Source organism: Oryzias latipes, chromosome 24 (genome assembly GCF_053564925.1).
Source record: "Oryzias latipes strain Hd-rR chromosome 24, Olatipes_Hd-rR_3.1".
Lineage (NCBI taxonomy): Eukaryota > Metazoa > Chordata > Actinopteri > Beloniformes > Adrianichthyidae > Oryzias > Oryzias latipes.
The window spans coordinates 18,362,565-18,379,872 of NC_136260.1; the positions used below are offsets into that span (position 1 = coordinate 18,362,565).

The window sequence follows — 17,308 nt, forward strand, 5'->3', positions numbered from 1 at the left end:
TTCTTGGAAGAGGAACCAGACAGGGCTGCCCACTCTCTCCTTCTCTTTTTGCTATATTCATTGAGCCTTTAGCTGCAGCAATAAGACAGAATGAGAGCATTATAGGAATAAAAACCAAACACAGCCATCATAAAATTAGTCTTTATGCGGATGACATATTACTGTTTTTAAGGAATTTACATTCTGTAAATGAAACAGCAATGATCATAAATGAATTCTCCTCCATATCAGACTATTCCATTAATTGGAATAAGTCTGTTTTATTACCACTCAACAGGAATATGGAACAAAGACTCACAATTCCAGTTAAAACAGGAAATATCAAATATCTGGGTATCTACTTTTCCCCCAAACTATCAGAACTGGTGCAGCTAAACCACACCCCATTACTGAAAAGCATACAGGACGATCTAACACGCTGGACCAACCTGCCTTTGTCCCTTATGGGCAAGGTAGCCACGGTTAAAATGAAAATCTTACCCAAGGTTAATTATCTCTTCTCAATGATTCCCACACAACCGCCATTAAAATGGTTCAAAACATTAGACTCATCCATATCAAGCTTTCTATGGAACAACAAACCTGCAAGAATTAGTCTAAAAACTTTAAAATCTGCAAAAAACTGTGGAGGATTAGAATTACCTAACTTCCACAAATACTTTCTTGCAAATAGATTACAATACATCTTAAAATGGTTAAAAAATAATCCAGAAACCAACTCATGGTTAGACTTGGAACAGGCGTTATGTGGAAAGATCAACCTGTCACAGCTACCATTTATTAGCCAAACAGTTAAAAAACAGGATTGTTTCAAAAGCATTAATATAAATGCCACCTTAACAGCCTGGTGGGAATTTCTCAAAATATCAAAATCATCAATTCAACCGTGCAAAATGACACCCATCTGGAACAACCCGGACATCCTTATTAACAAAAAAATGATTCACTTCCCAGCTTGGCAAGCAGGGGGTATAAAACAACTAGAGCACGTAATTATTGATAGAAGATTCATAACCCCCCAGGAACTTCAAGACAAACATGGAATAAATAACTTCTTGGAATATCAGCAACTTAAATCAAGTATTACTAAAAAGTATAAAATTAAAGACGACGATTTAAAGCTACCAGATGTAGTTACCACTCTGATTAATTTTTCAATGAATAGAACTCTCTCCAAAATATACAAACTTTTATGTAATTTAGATAACAATATTGCCCTTCCAACAAAAAAATGGGATGCAGATTTGAGCATCAGCACAGATGAAAGCTTCTGGTCAGAACTTTGTCTAAACACCTTTAAACTGACAAAAAGTCCAAATCTGCAGCTAATCCATCTCAAAACTCTTCACAGAATTTACTACACTGGACAGAGGATGTTCAAGATGGGTCTCAGTAACTCAGACATTTGCGAGCACTGTGATAATAATCTACCCGACAGCTACATGCACGCACTGTGGTTCTGCACTCCTGTCCAGGCTCTCTGGCAGCAGGTATGTGCCGATTTATCAGTCTGGCTTAAGGTTTCAATCACTGCCTCACCGTCACTTTGTGTGCTTGGTGACATGAGTGCCATCGATATAGAAGAAGGATTAGCTTCTATCATTTTCATAACTCTTTGTATTGCCAAAAAAACTATTTTAATAAATTGGAAAAACAAGAAAAATATAAACATAAGTCAACACAGAAATCTGCTGTTTGATCATATCAGCTTGGAAAAAATGTCAGCCCAAAGCTCAAGTAACTTTGAAAGAATTCAATCTCTCTGGTCTCCTGTGGCTGACTCCATGACTTAGGGGGTGGGGGGCTTGGTCGTCGCTGCTCCTTGCCCTTCTGCCGTGGTTTGGGGTGTGGGTCGGGGCTTCCGGTGCCTGGCGGGGGCGGTTCCGTTGGTCGGGGGGTCGGGTCCGGTGCCTGGGTGGGGCGGGCTGGGGCGCTGCGTGGTCCTCTGGGCTTGGGTGTGGGGGTGCGTGGTGGGGGGGTGGGGTGGTGGTCTGGCTTGGCTTGGGGGGGTGGTCCCTTTGCCTGTGCTGGGGGGGGTTGGCGGGGGGCCCTGCTCGGGTGGGGGGGGCCCAGCGGCGCCGGATGGGCTGCCCATCTGCACCTGGGGCTGGGATCGGCCCTTCCCTGGCTCTGGGGCGGGACGGGACAACCCTCTCGGGGCCCCCGGTCGCTCTGGGTGTCACCCGCTTCGGCTGCGGGGTCTGGGGTGGGGTGGGGTGGGGGGCTTGTCGGCCCTGTCCTGTGGGGGGGCGTTCTGGGGGGGAGGGGGGGCCCATTATTAGTACGGGTCGGGGGGGCTAGCGGGTTGGGGTCTCCTCTGAGGCAATCAGTGGTTGCCTCGGCCGGTTGGCCTCCTCGGTCCCGTCGAGGCCTGACCAGAGCTCTTCTAGGGCCGGCGTCTGGGGGTGGGGGCCTGGGCCTTTCTCCGGGGGGGGGGGGCGACGCTTTCTGGCTCCTCTCTCTCTGTGTGGGGTGGGTGGTGCCGGGCCTGGGGTGTCGGCGCCTCCGGGGGTGGGCCCCTGGGCTGGGTGGCCCTGGCCCCTTTGCTTGGGGTGGGCTGGGGGACGGCTGTTTGACCACCGGGGGACAGTCTACCAGCTGTCCCCAACTTACCCCCTTCCTTATATAACCTCATATTAGGGTGAGGGGGTGGGGGGTCTAGCCTGCGATGCGCCTTGGGGGGGGGGGCTACTTGGGAGTGGCCCCCCTCCTATGGTTGCCGTATGGAGTGGGCCCCCCCTCTTTCGGTTTTATTTGCACCTTAGACATGTAGGGTCCTTGGTAGGGGGGGTGCTTGGACATCACTGCAAGCAAGCAGCAGATGTCCTCCTGGCACCCTACCCGCCAATTTTAACCGCACCTTAGACATTTAGGGCCCCTTGGTGTGGAGGGTGAGGGGACATCACTGTGAGTAATCAGGAGATGTCCCCTTAGTGCCCTACTCGCCAATTTTAACTGCACCCCCCTTAGTACACACACCCCTCCCCCTTCAATATATACATTCAAACATAAACACACACACATGCACACAAACACCCTCTCAAACACCCATACACGCACACACATTTTACAAGGAAGGTGGGACCTGGGTCCATCTGTCCCCTACCCCTTCCCTGGTGGGGGGTGCGGGCCCCTTGGCGATGGCGGCCGTGTCCCTTGGGTGCCGGCTCCCTGGGCCCGGCGGTGCTCTCTCCGCACGGTGGGGGGGTTCATATTACACCTGAGCCGGGGGTGTTCGTGTCCCTGGGGGGTGGGTCCTGGTCCTTGCCCCTGGGCGCTGGGCCCCGCCAAACTTCCAACATGGCCGAGCCTGGTCGGGCCATATTTATAACATCCCTTGTGGGCCGCCCTTTTTTCCCCGGGGTTCCCCCCTCCTGGGCGGGGGCGGCGGGCCCCTGCCTTGCTCCTACCTGGACCAACCGTGGGCCGGGTGGGTGGCTGCCTGGAGTGCGGAGCGGGTCTCCCTTGGGGGGTCCTGGCTCGTACCTGGGGTCGGGGCGGGGGGATGCCCGGAACTCCTGGGTGGTGGTGGGGTGCTCGTCTGGGGCTGTGGGCGTCCCTCTCCGGTGGGGCCCTGCGTTGGGCTCTTCCGGCGCGGCGGGGGGCTGCTTTCCTGGCTGGGCTGGGGCGGCGCTCTCTTTCCCTCTGCGCCTCCCTGCTCTCTGGCTCTGGGGGCCTCGCGGCGGTCCGGCTGGCCCTGGCCTGGGTGGCGGTCTTGGTCGCCCGGGGGGCGGTTGTTCCCTGCCTGTTCCCGTGTGGCGTTGGGGGAATTCCGGCTGCCGCTGCTGCTGCGGCGGGGGTATGGGTGTGGGGGTGGCTGGGCGCTCCTCCTCCTTCTTTTCACATTCCACCATCCATTTTAGAAGAACATAAACACTCACCTGAGCACAGGTGTTAGCTCACCTTTGCACTAATAGTTTGCATGATTGAATGAATGAAAGATTTCACACTAGTTGGTTTAAAGGCATAGGTATGCGTTTGTGAACACTATCTGTTTTGTGTGCATGTTGACATGTGGACATTTTTGCGGCTAGCAGGTGTGTTGATAATATTTGAGTGTGTGTGAACAGGCCCCGCCCTTTTTGTACTACATTTGAACCGTACCGTAACGATAAACAACCAGTAAACCTGTCTGCTCTATGCTGCTTCATGGTCTTACCCCCCTTCCCCTCCTATTATCACCCTCCTACCCCCCCCTCTCTCTAACGTCCCTCTCTCTTCTTCCCCTCTTTCCTTTTCCGTCCGGTCCAACACCAAAGATTTTCAAACATGATTGAAATTAATAAAGTTTGGCCTCAATTACAAAAGGGGTTTATTCAGACATACCTTTGGTTTGTCTGAAGATGAATAACCCTTCTTGTTAAAATAAAATATGTCCAACACAAGAGGCCCTCAGCTCTCATCTGTTTGCCTAGCTGTTGGACAGGACAAGTTAAAAAAAAAAAAAAAAAAAAAAAAAAAAAAAAAAGATGGCCTCATCTAATTCAATTTATATCTTTTTTCTTTCTTATCAAACTTAATATCTGAAATGAGTTGAATCGGTTTTTTTAATAAAGTATTCTATTTTTAACTTTTATAATTCCATTATTTTCTAACGCTTGAAATAAACCATTAAAATCAATTAAAAGAAACATAAATACAGATTTTTATTTGGATTAACAAATAAAGAGAGGATTGTACTGATAGTGTCTATTCCAATTACTTGTTGATCTAAAGAAAATCTTAGTACAAAATATCTGTGATAAAGAAACCATCCCTTAAGTGGAACCAGCCGTTCTTTTGGACTTCTCTAATGCACACTCGCTCTTCATATTTGTTATTTCACAGGTCACCGATTAACGCTCATCTCAAGCTGAAGTAAGAAAAGATGCTGTTCGGATCATTAAAAGCTTTCCTCTTTGCAAGTAAAAATAAGTCACACTATAGCTGCTTTCAGGAACAAGAGGCCATTACCATACAGGCACTTAGCATCTATGAAATGCCAAGACTGACTAGATTTAACATGAACATGCACTGACCTGCATCCCTGCAGCGCACTCAGAGGTGAAGGTGTGCATGGAAAAACCGCCTGATGCTGCGCTATAACCTGCAGCTTCATTTATCACTATCCTGTCTGGATTTTAGTCATCTCCTCTCCGTGCTCGTAAATCAATGCTCTTGTTGACGACGTGCCTGTGGGGGAAACAATTGTATAATGTACATTACCATTGTACATTATCTCATTATTGGAGACGTGGATTGAGGTCGCTTACCAGAATGTGATGGTTGTTGTTGTAAATGGCCTCCCATGCTCTCAAGAGAAATGTGCCATAAGGTGTATAGTTTTTTTGTTTGTGTTTTTTTCTTGGGAAAGTTTAACAGCATGCTGCAAACAGAAGCTGTTTTCCTGCAAAAACAGTTTGGGAGGCTGCCTTGCTGCTCTGGGACGCAGAAATGTAGGACAGAGATAAAAGAGTAAACATTCAAGAGCATCGAACTGGCTTTCAGTCTAATAATGCACTGTATATTAAAACATTCACCTTTTTGTAAGGTCTATTGGATCTCAAGAAAAAGAAGCAAAAAAAAAAAAAAAATCAATGTTCTCCGCTTATTTAAAAGCTCCACATGCAGCATCCACCTACAAAACCTTTCTTACAGCTTGAAGTCACATCAAAATGACTTTGTTCACCTCCCCCAACTTCTTCTGTTCCCTTCAGACAGCAAACATTTGTTGTAATATATTCTGCCGCAGCAACTGTGTACAAGCTGCTTTGATCTGAGGTATGACAGAAAAGAAAATCACCAGAGGATGCCGTTGTTAGGGCTTTTTTTTGCTCTACACTGTAATTTATTTATTTTTTGCCATGGATGACAGATTGATTTTCACACTGACGTACGACTAAAATCACCAACAGTGACCCACATAGAGGAGCACAAAACAACACCATTTTAAGGCTGGCTGGGAAGAAATATGAATATTTTTCAGTTTATTTTAGTCTTGCAAGAAACTTATTTTGGTGAAGTAAAGGTAAAGAATTTCATATCATTCAAAGGGCATTAAAAATATTGATTTTTAATAGAAAAACTGAACTTTGAACATTTTTTGCACTGCAAAACTGAATCTTAAGAAAGTAAAAAGACCCTGGTCTCAAGAAAAATCATATGTTTTTTAATAGCAAATTAATCTTAGTTTGAGAAAACATGTTTAGTGACAAGAATTTTTTCTTACCCCATCGGTGGATTTTTTTTTTAAAGAAATTTTAATTTTTTGCCCAATGGAGTATAAAACATTTGGACTAATACCTGTTTTACAGTGTAGTTCTGTCATTTGCTAGTCTTTTTTACACTTCGCAGAACTCTGCAGCAGCTTAACTTGGTTGGAGCATGTGGGAAGCTCATCAGGGCTATAGTGGAAGGAGGTCAGGCTCAACCGCAGAGGTGCAGGGAAAAAAATAAGAGCTTCCAGATTCATGGCAGGCTTACTGATTTGGATCGAAAGGCTTTTAAAAAGATGTCAAGAGTGTTTGTGCTTTCATGTCAAAAGATAAACTCTTTGTAGGCAGATACTCCCCTGCTTTTGTCTGGACACTTGACAAATGAACCCAATGTCTTACAATACAGTTGGTTTGCTTGCATGGAATAAGGTCTAAAATAAGATTATTTAGTAATTTCTTATTGAAAAAATTACACTGATTATTATTCTTGTTTTCAAAGAAGTAGCTATTAATTAGCTATTAATTAATTCATTCGCGGCATAGTTTTCTTATATACAGGTGGGTGGAGTTATTTATAGACATAACAGAGCTTTAACCTTTAATTTTTTTATTTTAGCATAATTTTTTGGGGTAAAATTGGCCTGTTATAGTTTAATTTTTGGAGTGCAGAATCCAGTGGATGACAAGTATCATCCGCTGCAAAACACAAAAGGTCACCAATTATTTTTGTCTAGTTTCTAGTTTAAGTTTCTTTTTACACTTGATAAAAGACAAAACTAACTTAACCTTTCAATAAGCTGAGACAACTGAATATCTTTTTAGAGTCCTCTGATCTTAAGAACATCACTCATATCACTAATAAAACTAGTTTTTTTTACTGAAAATGTTCATTTATATTTTAGAACATTATCTTAAAACTTGTATTTGGTCTTGAAATTGGTCTACAAATAAAGATATTTGGACTGTTGTAACGCTTAAAAGAGTATTTTGGGAGGAACAAGTATTTAAAGATAATTTAAAGATAAAAAATGTTTCTTTAATAATTCACACTACACCTCAATATGAGTGTTTATTGACAGTTAATGCTAAATTATGTCTTAAAAGAGAAAGACATCACAATGTTTTTTAAGAAATCAAGACAAATTCTACAAGTTCTATGGCAGATTGTTTATTTCAATTGAAAAGGAAAACATCTTATTATATTCTATATGCTTTGACTTGTTTTGATTTTTTTTGTTTCCAGTGTTGGTCTTTTCTCATCCTGAAAATGTTTTCTGTATTTTGGGATAGTTTGTGCCTCTGCATCAATTCAACATGCTTCCCAATCACATACAGGCACTCAAATATTCGAGATTGAGATTTGATTTGGGATTTGCCACAGGACTGTCTGCTTAAGCCATAGTCACACAGGGGTTAACCCATACAGGTGCTGTAGGTTTTTTTGGCCCTGAAAGGGGAGCACAGGTGTATTGTCCAGTTCCCTTGGAGCTCATGCGGCCACCTCAAGGGACATAATGGAACGTACTATTGTCGTGCCTCTGGTAAGGTGAAGTATTTGTAAGTTGCACACACTAATGACGTACAGGTGATGTAGTACGGTGCCCTTACACCTCTCTCTAGTCGTTAGTAAGGTGCGTGAATGCTTGTGTGCAGGTGATATGTTTGTGCACCTAGGATACTCATATGCTCACACAAACTACACTCTGACTGTCTAATTTCCTTATTTCCAACAGGTAATCATTGACAGACATGTATAGTAGAGATGGTCAGAGAACAGTACTAGGGTGCTCTGCCATTCAGCACTCAGCATAAATCCATCCATGATTGACATTCAAGCTGAGAAAGGCATCAATCCAAAAAAAAAAAAATTCACTACCAGATAAAATCGTGACCTTTTCACTTGAACTGGTACTCCTCACCATGGAAACCGAGTTAGAGAGGTATAATTTTAACACATTAGTTGGTAGTGGTAAAACCATGCCAGCTCCTTCTGTGTACTTGTGTGAGAAATATGGGAGATTTTACTTTTAAAATAGCATTTTTCACATACTTGTAAATACATATAGATTTTTAAAAGCATACTGAGAACAAAACATAGGACTTTTTGACAAATTGAGCCTGTTTTGTAGCAGCTACTGTTTTTTGCCAAATGGTGCCCGCAGATGAACTATCAATTGATCAATGCAACTGTGCATTGTAAAATACCAGATTCAAATTAAATTTAGTGCTCTATTTTTATTAAAGGTGATTTTAAGATTATCTTTTTGAGTACTTTCAGAAATTGCAGGGACACGAAGTAAAATTTAAAGCGACATAATCATTAATGTCTGCATGACGTTTGCATAATTTTACTATGAGAGCTTCTCCAGCTTCATTATTTTGGTCTCTACACTGCAATAGTGAAAGTTTGACCAAGGTGTCCAAGTTATGTTCGGAGTCTGTTCAAAGCTGAGGAGACTTTTGTGTCCCAGACGAAAAATAAGGTTTAAATTTTGGTTGAAGTGCTTCTTTAATAGTAAAATAAACTGTAAAATTATAGTGCTGCACTAAATCAAGAGGCTTTGTGTGATCAACCATTAAATGCACGGGTTTAAGAAACGTTGATAAAGTGTTTGACCTTCTTTTATCTCTATTTATTATCTTATATTGCTAAATGATGTTCAGTTGATCTACAGAGGGGAGTTTCTAGATTTTTCTACTAAATCATAAACCAATGATGTTGTTGTTCACCTTTTGGTTTAACCCTTCAGGGATCGCCACAGTAAATCCGCTATTCACAGAGGTGGTTTGGCAGAGAGTTTTTACCGGATGCCCTCCCTGACACAACCCTGTATTTTCAAGGCAAAGGGAGGCCCAGATAGGCAGCAGCGTGTAGGGTCTTGGGATCATAAACTAATAAAGAGCATTGTTGTACTTTTTAGGTTAAGAAAAAGTACAACAATGGAAAATACCGCTTTTGACTTCCATTGTTTAAGACTTTTCATTGGCTTACATTTGCTCAAGCGGGAGGATCTTATGTGGCACAGACTGTCTAATTTTAAACGATGACCCTTTGTCAAAAAAAAAAAACTACTTCATATTTTGAAAATATATATATTTTTTCTCCTAAAAGTTGTTTTATTTATTCACGACACAAACTCTATTTCTTTTTTATTTAGCATACGAGTGACGGTAGCATTAATGGAAAACTCTGTCATGTTTTTTAACGGATAAGTAGGATTCTGTGGCTCCTATTGGCCTAAATGGCTCTTTTCGTGATATGGTTGCAGACCCCTCTATAGTCCATAAACACTTGATTGGCTCTGAAGCAGAAAATGTGTCGTCCCAAACAGTCAGTGCACACCTTAAATCTTTTAGGTTTAGTCTTGCAAAGCCAATCACCATAATTAGGTGTCCACATTGTGATTGGTTAGCGTGACAAAGGGTCACAACAGTCGGACTGATTCATTGATAAGTCACCTGTCCGCCGTGTCGGAGCAGTGATAAGCAACGACTGTAAAAAAGAGGCAAAAGCAACGACAGCTTGTGCTGAAAAATATTTTTTTATGTTTCCGGTCGGTTAAATTCTTTTGCCAAAAAATGTTAAGAAAATTTTCGTAAAAATGCAAAGGACAAAACACATAAATGACGATACAGAGATTAGGTATTAATATTTGCAAATATATTATTATTATTATTGACTTTTAAAATCCACATTACTCATGCACATTTACTGAATGAGCGCTGACTTCACTGCAGGTTACCCCGCAGCGTCGAGAATCCACAGAGGAATGTGTGGAGGAGATAACATTGTTTTGCAGCCCCAGTGACTTAAGTGTGTGTTGTTCTGATCATTCGCCTGAATTTTCTCTTTCAAAGGAACAGCTCCACAGTTTTCTAAGTTCAGATGAAAAGGATCCAGCTGCATATTAATGCCAGAGCAAGCCCATGGGTAGAAAAGAGAAACAAACTGGATTGGCACAACCCAAACTGACTCTTATTCAGATTGACTGAAGTGTTCATGTTAAAAAAAAGCGATTTAGTATATTTAGGGAAGCTTTGGTGAGCTATGCTAATTTTGTAACCATTTTTACTGCTTGATTGCCAACAAAATCAATCATAAATACTTTCATGCTGATTTTAAAGGCTTTACTGTACAAAAATCAACAGTCCATCATCAGTAGTAATAATAAAACGGGGCAAAATGATCAGCATTTGATCTTGAGTTTTAATTCACCCAAAGATACAAACTGCTAAGAATTTTTGTTGTTGAGAGCAGAGGACTGCAAAAATGTGATTGACTTTACAATGCATAAGCATAATTATCACTGAGGATCTTCCAAGTCTGTTTATTTATTCATATCATTAAAAAAGAACACCAATGAGACTTCATCACTAAGACAATAAATGTCCGTTGTTGTGTGGGCCCAAATTGATGATGTAAATTAAAATGTGTAAAACAACTAACATTAACTTTCAGTACGGTGCAGAGAACTCTAAAATAGAAATTATGGATGTTTATCTTTAAAGCATTACAGCTTAACGTCTAATTAGCTCCAGTGTTGCTCAGATCCAGAGGAGAGGCTGTTGCATTCAACACATTTAGTGTTCCAGCTACAAAAAAAACCTCATTTATTATTTTTCCAAATGAAATTTCTGCAGGTGTTAAAGTGACTTGTCTAAAGAAGACCCACAAACCCTTTTTTTAGATGGACAGATTGCTTGCTCCCATTGTGCTATTTTGTCTAAGGTCACAGCTAATCACTGTAATTACTGCAATTATTTTCAGGCAGTTTAATGCAGCAGTTCATCTGAATGAAAGTGCTTCGGGGTGCACCTACGCAGCCTATTAAACATTCTTCTTAAAAGTAAAAAAAAAAACTAGAAGAAATTCAGCTCACAAAAAAATGCTTGTGGAACATGTTTTCCTTCTCTTTTGAATCTAACATCAGGGAAATTACCTTTACCCTCTCCGACAGTTGAAAATATCTCTCATGCCGAGATGCTGCTCGGAGGGGTGGGCCGTTAAGCTGTAGCATTATAAGGGTACATTCCTGTTACTGCAGGATGTAGATCCATAAAAATGGGTGGATTTTATCAGCCATTCGTTTGTGAACAAGCATTTACATTTTTTAGGCTTTTTCTGTTCCAGTTTATTCTTAATATTTTGACAATGATGTGATAGAAAATAGAAATATCTCCTTAAAATATAAAAATAGCAGTGTTCCTGCCACATCATTAAGGGCCTCCTTTGCAAACAGCTGTTGGGGAATCAGAAATGTGAAACAGGACTTGTTTGTCTATTTGAATCGGAGGAGTTTCTTATTTTTAGAAGGCGAACAGGTGCTGACAATCCTCTCTCTCTCTCTCTGAAAGGTCGAAGCAGAATTCGAAGAGGGGAGGCAGAGCTTTCCATGCTGTCATCAAAATGGTTATCTGGAACTGTAAACCAACAAGAATTGGTTGGCCTTCAGCACTTGGTTTCACCTCATCAGAACATGTGGGTTTGGGGAATAACAAACAAAGTCTACTGCTGACACTGGCTATGTCTGAATTCCCTCCCTATCCCTAAAAAAACCAAAGTGCTGCACTAGGTAGTCCCCTGCATTTTAGAAGTATTTCACCAGGTTCAATACGTGTGTTTCTTTTTAAACACCAAAAAAGACATCACCAATTTCCTAAAATAAAAACAAAATCAATATGAATGTTTAATGAAGATTATTTATGAATCCACTGTGTTCTGACGATGAAAACTTAGTTGATTTATTTTGAAAAATAGATGAAAATACACTTTTTTCACATGAAATATCATTCAAACATAATGCTTAGTGGTAGATTCACCAATCTAGTGACCACCAACGCACACTAGAGAATTCTGAGAAATTTCTAGGGCACTCGATTTTGTAATTGTAAATCGGACACGATGACAAAATGGCAAACACACCATAGTGCACTAATTAGTGTAGGAATTTGGACACAACCACTGCTGTTGCGGAGTTTTATTTTTTATTTTTTTATTTTTTATTTTTTTATTGCTAAAATTACCTGTACTTTGTTTGAGTCCCCAAAAACACGATTACACAGTTGAGCTATGTTTTTTTTTAAACTATAAATTAAAATTTTAACCAGTCATCACTCCGAAATGTTGATGCATCAAATTCATTCATTTGTTCACTTTTATTCTTGCATTTTTTGGTCGTCAATGTTCTCAGATTTTTATAAAATGTTTGCAACAAATTGTGTTTAAAATACCCAGTGAATGCACCACAACACCTTATTTGTAACCAATAAAGTTCTTTATTCACAGCAGATGGTTTCCAAGGGTGGAGCCTTTTCTGCTTAAATTGGTAGCTCTCTTAATAAAATGCCGCTACTATACTTTGAGATATTTTTGGCTCTCTCATTCAAACTCCTGAGCGTAAAATTATATATTTGTCATCTTATAACACTTCAAAATTTATAAATATTTATGTATTTACATGAATCTTTTCCTACATAACTAATCTTCGTCATTCAACCAGAAATAAAGATTTTGATATTTTTTTATTTCACACAATACATTTTAAATCACAACTACAGCTTGTAACATGTGGAACGTGGAGGGATAAAATGGTTTTCTGTGTAACCATTATTATTTAGTAGCTGGTAGTATTTTAGCAAAGGAATAATGAGCAGCTTTGTGTAAACACGTATCTGCAACACCCACTGAATGCAGAAGATGACCAACATGTGGGTGTAAAACCTGGTAGATCATGCCGGGTCATTCTAGAATACACATAACGATGGATAAATACGCAAAGGCTACAAATAATTCTGCCCGCACGTGTTAGGAGGTGGCAACGAAGAGAAGGAATTTATGGATACTAGGCACATGTGCTCGTGCATTTCAATTTGAACTTGAAACTGCATGTGTGTATTTTAATGCATGTCTGAAAGGAACATTATGCCGTTCCACAGTGCAAACCTATTCCACCTGTCACCGTCAACAATAGCCCTCTTCTCAGGCTTCAGCATATCTGAATCTGCTGCTGGACAGAGGAGACAGTAGTCCTGCAGTACACCAGCGGGAGGACATTCTGGACCACCCTCTTGTTATTTCTTTTCATTTAAGTACATTTGGTGAGGGAGAAGCTGTACTTTTGCGTTTTATTATAATTGTGATTAATTATCAGAACTTCCCAGATCGCATCATTTAAATCTGTTTTCCTGTCTTTATAAGTTTTCTACAATATATTTTTATGGAAGAAATGTTCACAATTAATAAAATTATGAAATCATCTGAATGAGAAAAACATTGAAAGCGTGATTTTATGAATAAAACCTAAAAAATCCACTTTAACTGATCCAGGTTTGATCAGATATATTATTTGTAAAAGTTTATCTTTTTAATTTATTTATGAATTTAAAGCACAGATGACTGTTCTGTATTTTAACCAAATACGTAGTCTAAAGAAAACATACACACATCTGCAAATAAAGCAACTTTTAAACTATTTTACCCCCTGGACTCACTGGTGTATTTGCTGGTTACATGGATTTTTTACAATGACCATTAGCATTGCTTTCGTTCAAAATTTGAAATACAGGTTTCAGAAAAGGTATTAGCTTTAAAATTTTTGGTCAAACACAAACATTATAAGAGTTATGATGCCTAACTGTGATGTCCCTTGAAATAAATCCTTGGAATGTTTTCTATAGTTTATTGGAGATAATAATTTTTAAACATTTTTACAATGGTTTAACTTTGCCTATGCTTTGTTTAGGATGTTTTCATTTTTCTTTTCTTTAGACCTTTTTTATCAAATATAAAAAACTTTTTTTGTATTCTTCCTGCAAAAAAAATCATTTTACTATTCAGAACTGAGTTTTTGTACAGTTTCAGGCTTAGTTCTGAATTGTTGTCTAACAAAATGAAAATATATCTGTAAAAAAAGAAGCTGGGGTTGTACTAAAGAGATGGATATAAATCATTGCCACAAAAAGAGTTTTAAAGGTAAACTATGAGAGCAGATCTAGTAGAAATTGTTCAAAATTGCCCTGAACTACAGTTTGCGTTCAGAGACAAACCTTGAAAGAAATATGCCAGAAATGCATTTAGCCCCTTCGCTTCAGTAAACTAACAATTCTGATGTGAGTTGTGCTTTTTTGCAGAGATGTCACTCAAGACTGGTAAGAGAAGAACCCTTGAGGGAACATGCAAACTGTCAAGAATGTTTTTTGCTTTGAAATATAAATCAAATGGGCAAATTACAATTTCAATTTGTATATAAGTAGCTTTTTTTTTGCTTGCTCAACCTCCTGTCGTTTTCCTCATCCATCCATTAAAAGGGGAGATGGCAGCTGAGACACTTAAAGAAAAAACACCCTATTCTTTTTATTTAAAAAAATGTCTTATTTTTTGAATTGCAAGAAAAAGAATCTTATCAAGAATTTCTTTTGAAAAGCAAAACAATTTTAGTCCAAGAAAAATGTCTTAGTGGGTTTAATTTTTCTTAAAATAAGAATTCCGACCATTTTTCTTACCCTGTTGGCCAATTTCTTATTTATTTTTTGCTAGTTTTAAGAAAATAATTCAAATTTTAAGAGTTTTTGACTCAGCTGGGGTGTTTTGTGGCTTCTGAAACACACTACATATATTTATTTACATATATATACATACATTTCCATACAGACAAATGACACAACTGCTTTCCAAATTTCTGCCTCCAGAGACGACTTTTATCTGACATTTCACTTCATAATCATACATGTCACTTACAGAAACGACACTGAGGCAGACACAGAAACAATAAGCCTTAATGGCCTCTATGCTGCAATAGTCACCTCATTAAAATGTATAGATGACTCAGACACCTCCAGGTCTGTTGAGATGTCTATGATTCTACTGTTACTTTAATGTTTTCTGGTGAAAAGGCTGCTCTTTTAAAAGACATTACAAAAGAATACAGTCTGCAGTGTATGTGTGAAGTCTGGGTGTTATATAAGATGCCTTCACAGGGGGAATTCAAACAGAGCTGTTCAGCCTACATCAAGTCTTCATCAGTGAGGCAAACCTCACATACATGTTGGTTTAATGGACTCTTTGTTAAGGAGCTATACACAAGTTCCTCAGATCTGGTGTGATTCATTTGGAGACATTTCTATTCAGGAGATGACATTTATTTTCAGAGCTCTCAGTTGAGGTGTTCTCAAAGCTCGTTTCCATGGTTGGGGCTTGAAAGCTGGCCCCTCCCCTGCCATCCTTTGGCAAAGGTATGTAGGTGTCGCTATGACAGGTGCTCATGGACTTGTCCCACCCCGCTGCGCCGCAGATGTGTTTGTGGTCCCCGGGAGACGCCTCCACCTCCCCGGTGCGCAGCGCCATCAGTTCAATCTCGTGCTTGGCCGCAGTGTCCAGGACCTGTTGCTTGTTGTAGAACAGGACAAAATTGTTGATGATGGGGTGTATGGGCAGCGCGATGGCGATGACTCCACACAGAAAACTGATGGCGGCGTTACACCGACCTAAAGTGGTTTTAGGGTACACATCTCCATACCCGACTGTGGTCATGGTGATCACAGCCCACCAGAACGACTGAGGGATGCTGGTGAACAGAGTGTCCGGGTGGTTCTGCTCCATAGTGTAGCCCAGAGCAGAAAACAGAAAGACCCCGACGCCCATGTACATCAGGAGAAGTCCAAGCTCTTTCAGGCTACTCTTCAGGGCAGATGTGAGGGTCTGGAGTCCAGACGAATGTCGAGCCAGCTTAAAAATGCGCGCAATGCGCATAATGCGTAAAGCCTGCACCGCCTGCTGCACGTTCGCCAGCTCCATCACACCTGCGCCAATTGAGGTCAGAATTAACACCACGAAGAAAGGCATGATCGCCATGAAGTCGATGATGTTCATGAACGAAAAAAAGAACTTGATTTGGTTTGGAGAAGAGATCAGGCGGAGGAGATATTCGACTGTAAACCAGCAGATGCACACGGTCTCGATGACCTCCAAAGTTGGATGCTCAGTGAGATTACCGTCCGAGTCTTGCACCTGCAGCTCAGGAATAGTCCCGACGCACATCACCACAGAGGAGATGAGGATGAAAATGAAAGAAACTATTGCAATAACGTGCGCGGGCAGCGAGGACTCTGGCTTCTCCATCAGCCTCCAGACGGAAATCTGGAACCGTTGCCAGCCTCCCGCGGACGGATCTCCTTCTCTGTCCACCAAGATAGTTCTCACTCTCTCCGCAATTTCTGCAAGTTCGTCCTCAACCTCCTTAAGATGGCTTTTACAGCATTCATCCAGGAAATCCGAATCGATTTTCCAAAATTCCATCTCCTTCATGAAGCAAATCGGACAGATGCCCTTTTTCATGTGTATCTCTCCATAATAATACAGCTCAATTATGCACTTAAATGCCTCCGGGTCTCTATCAAAATAATACTCTCCTGTCTCCGGGTCATAATCATCGCACAATGATGGCATTTCTTCGCAGGATTGTGACGACCAGTCCACCAGTTCAGCTAGCCGGGTGTCCGGATAGCGGTTCAACACTTCTCCGTAAAGCACCTGTTTCACCCCGCCGATGTTCACCACAATCTCCGCTTCTTCACTGGCTTCTGATCCGTTGCAGTCAGCGTACCGAGATCTCTGGATCCCCCACATTCTGGATCCGACGACTGAGAACGCAGATATTTCCTAAAAAAAACGGAACAAAGTGCAGACGCACCAAAAAAAAAAAAAAAAAAAAACTCACAAAACCGTCCAATCGTTTTGTTTGGGATGAACGCTACAAAGATATGTGTCAATGTAGTGTGGATCTGATGTGACTGCAGCGTGAAATCTTCTCAGATTCATTCAGTCGTGTTTGGCTGTAAACAGTGCGCCTGTGCGCTTTGGAAAAGTTGGATTTGAGGAGCGTCTGCTGTCAAGTCAGCTGTGCCCACACGGCATTTCCGGTGTACATGTCAAAATAAATTTTCCGGTGACAATGTGATTCGGGGATGGAATGAAAAATTAAATTCAAAAATAGTTAAATAAATAAATTCTTAATGCCCTCGTACATTTTAAAAAACAAATATAGGCTACATTATCTACGTCTTTGTCTTTCAGTGTAAGACACAAATGACCAATTATAACAAGTAAGCCAATACAC

The 17,308-nt window shown here is 40.8% G+C and overlaps 1 protein-coding gene across 1 annotated transcript; it reads right to left on the reverse strand.

The window, feature by feature from the left end:
* Positions 1–14,869: 14,869 nt before the first annotated feature.
* On the reverse strand, positions 14,870–17,059 carry LOC101159239 (voltage-gated potassium channel regulatory subunit KCNF1-like). The gene has a single exon (XM_004083574.5). The coding sequence runs from the start codon at positions 16,816–16,818 to the stop codon at positions 15,298–15,300; it is 1,521 nt and encodes a 506-aa protein (XP_004083622.1). The 5' UTR covers positions 16,819–17,059; the 3' UTR covers positions 14,870–15,297.
* Positions 17,060–17,308: the final 249 nt, after the last annotated feature.

Excerpts from the sequence above, each read along its gene's own strand:
- LOC101159239 (XM_004083574.5), bottom strand. The coding sequence starts at position 16,818 with ATGTGGGGGATCCAGAGATCTCGGTACGCTGACTGCAACGGATCAGAA.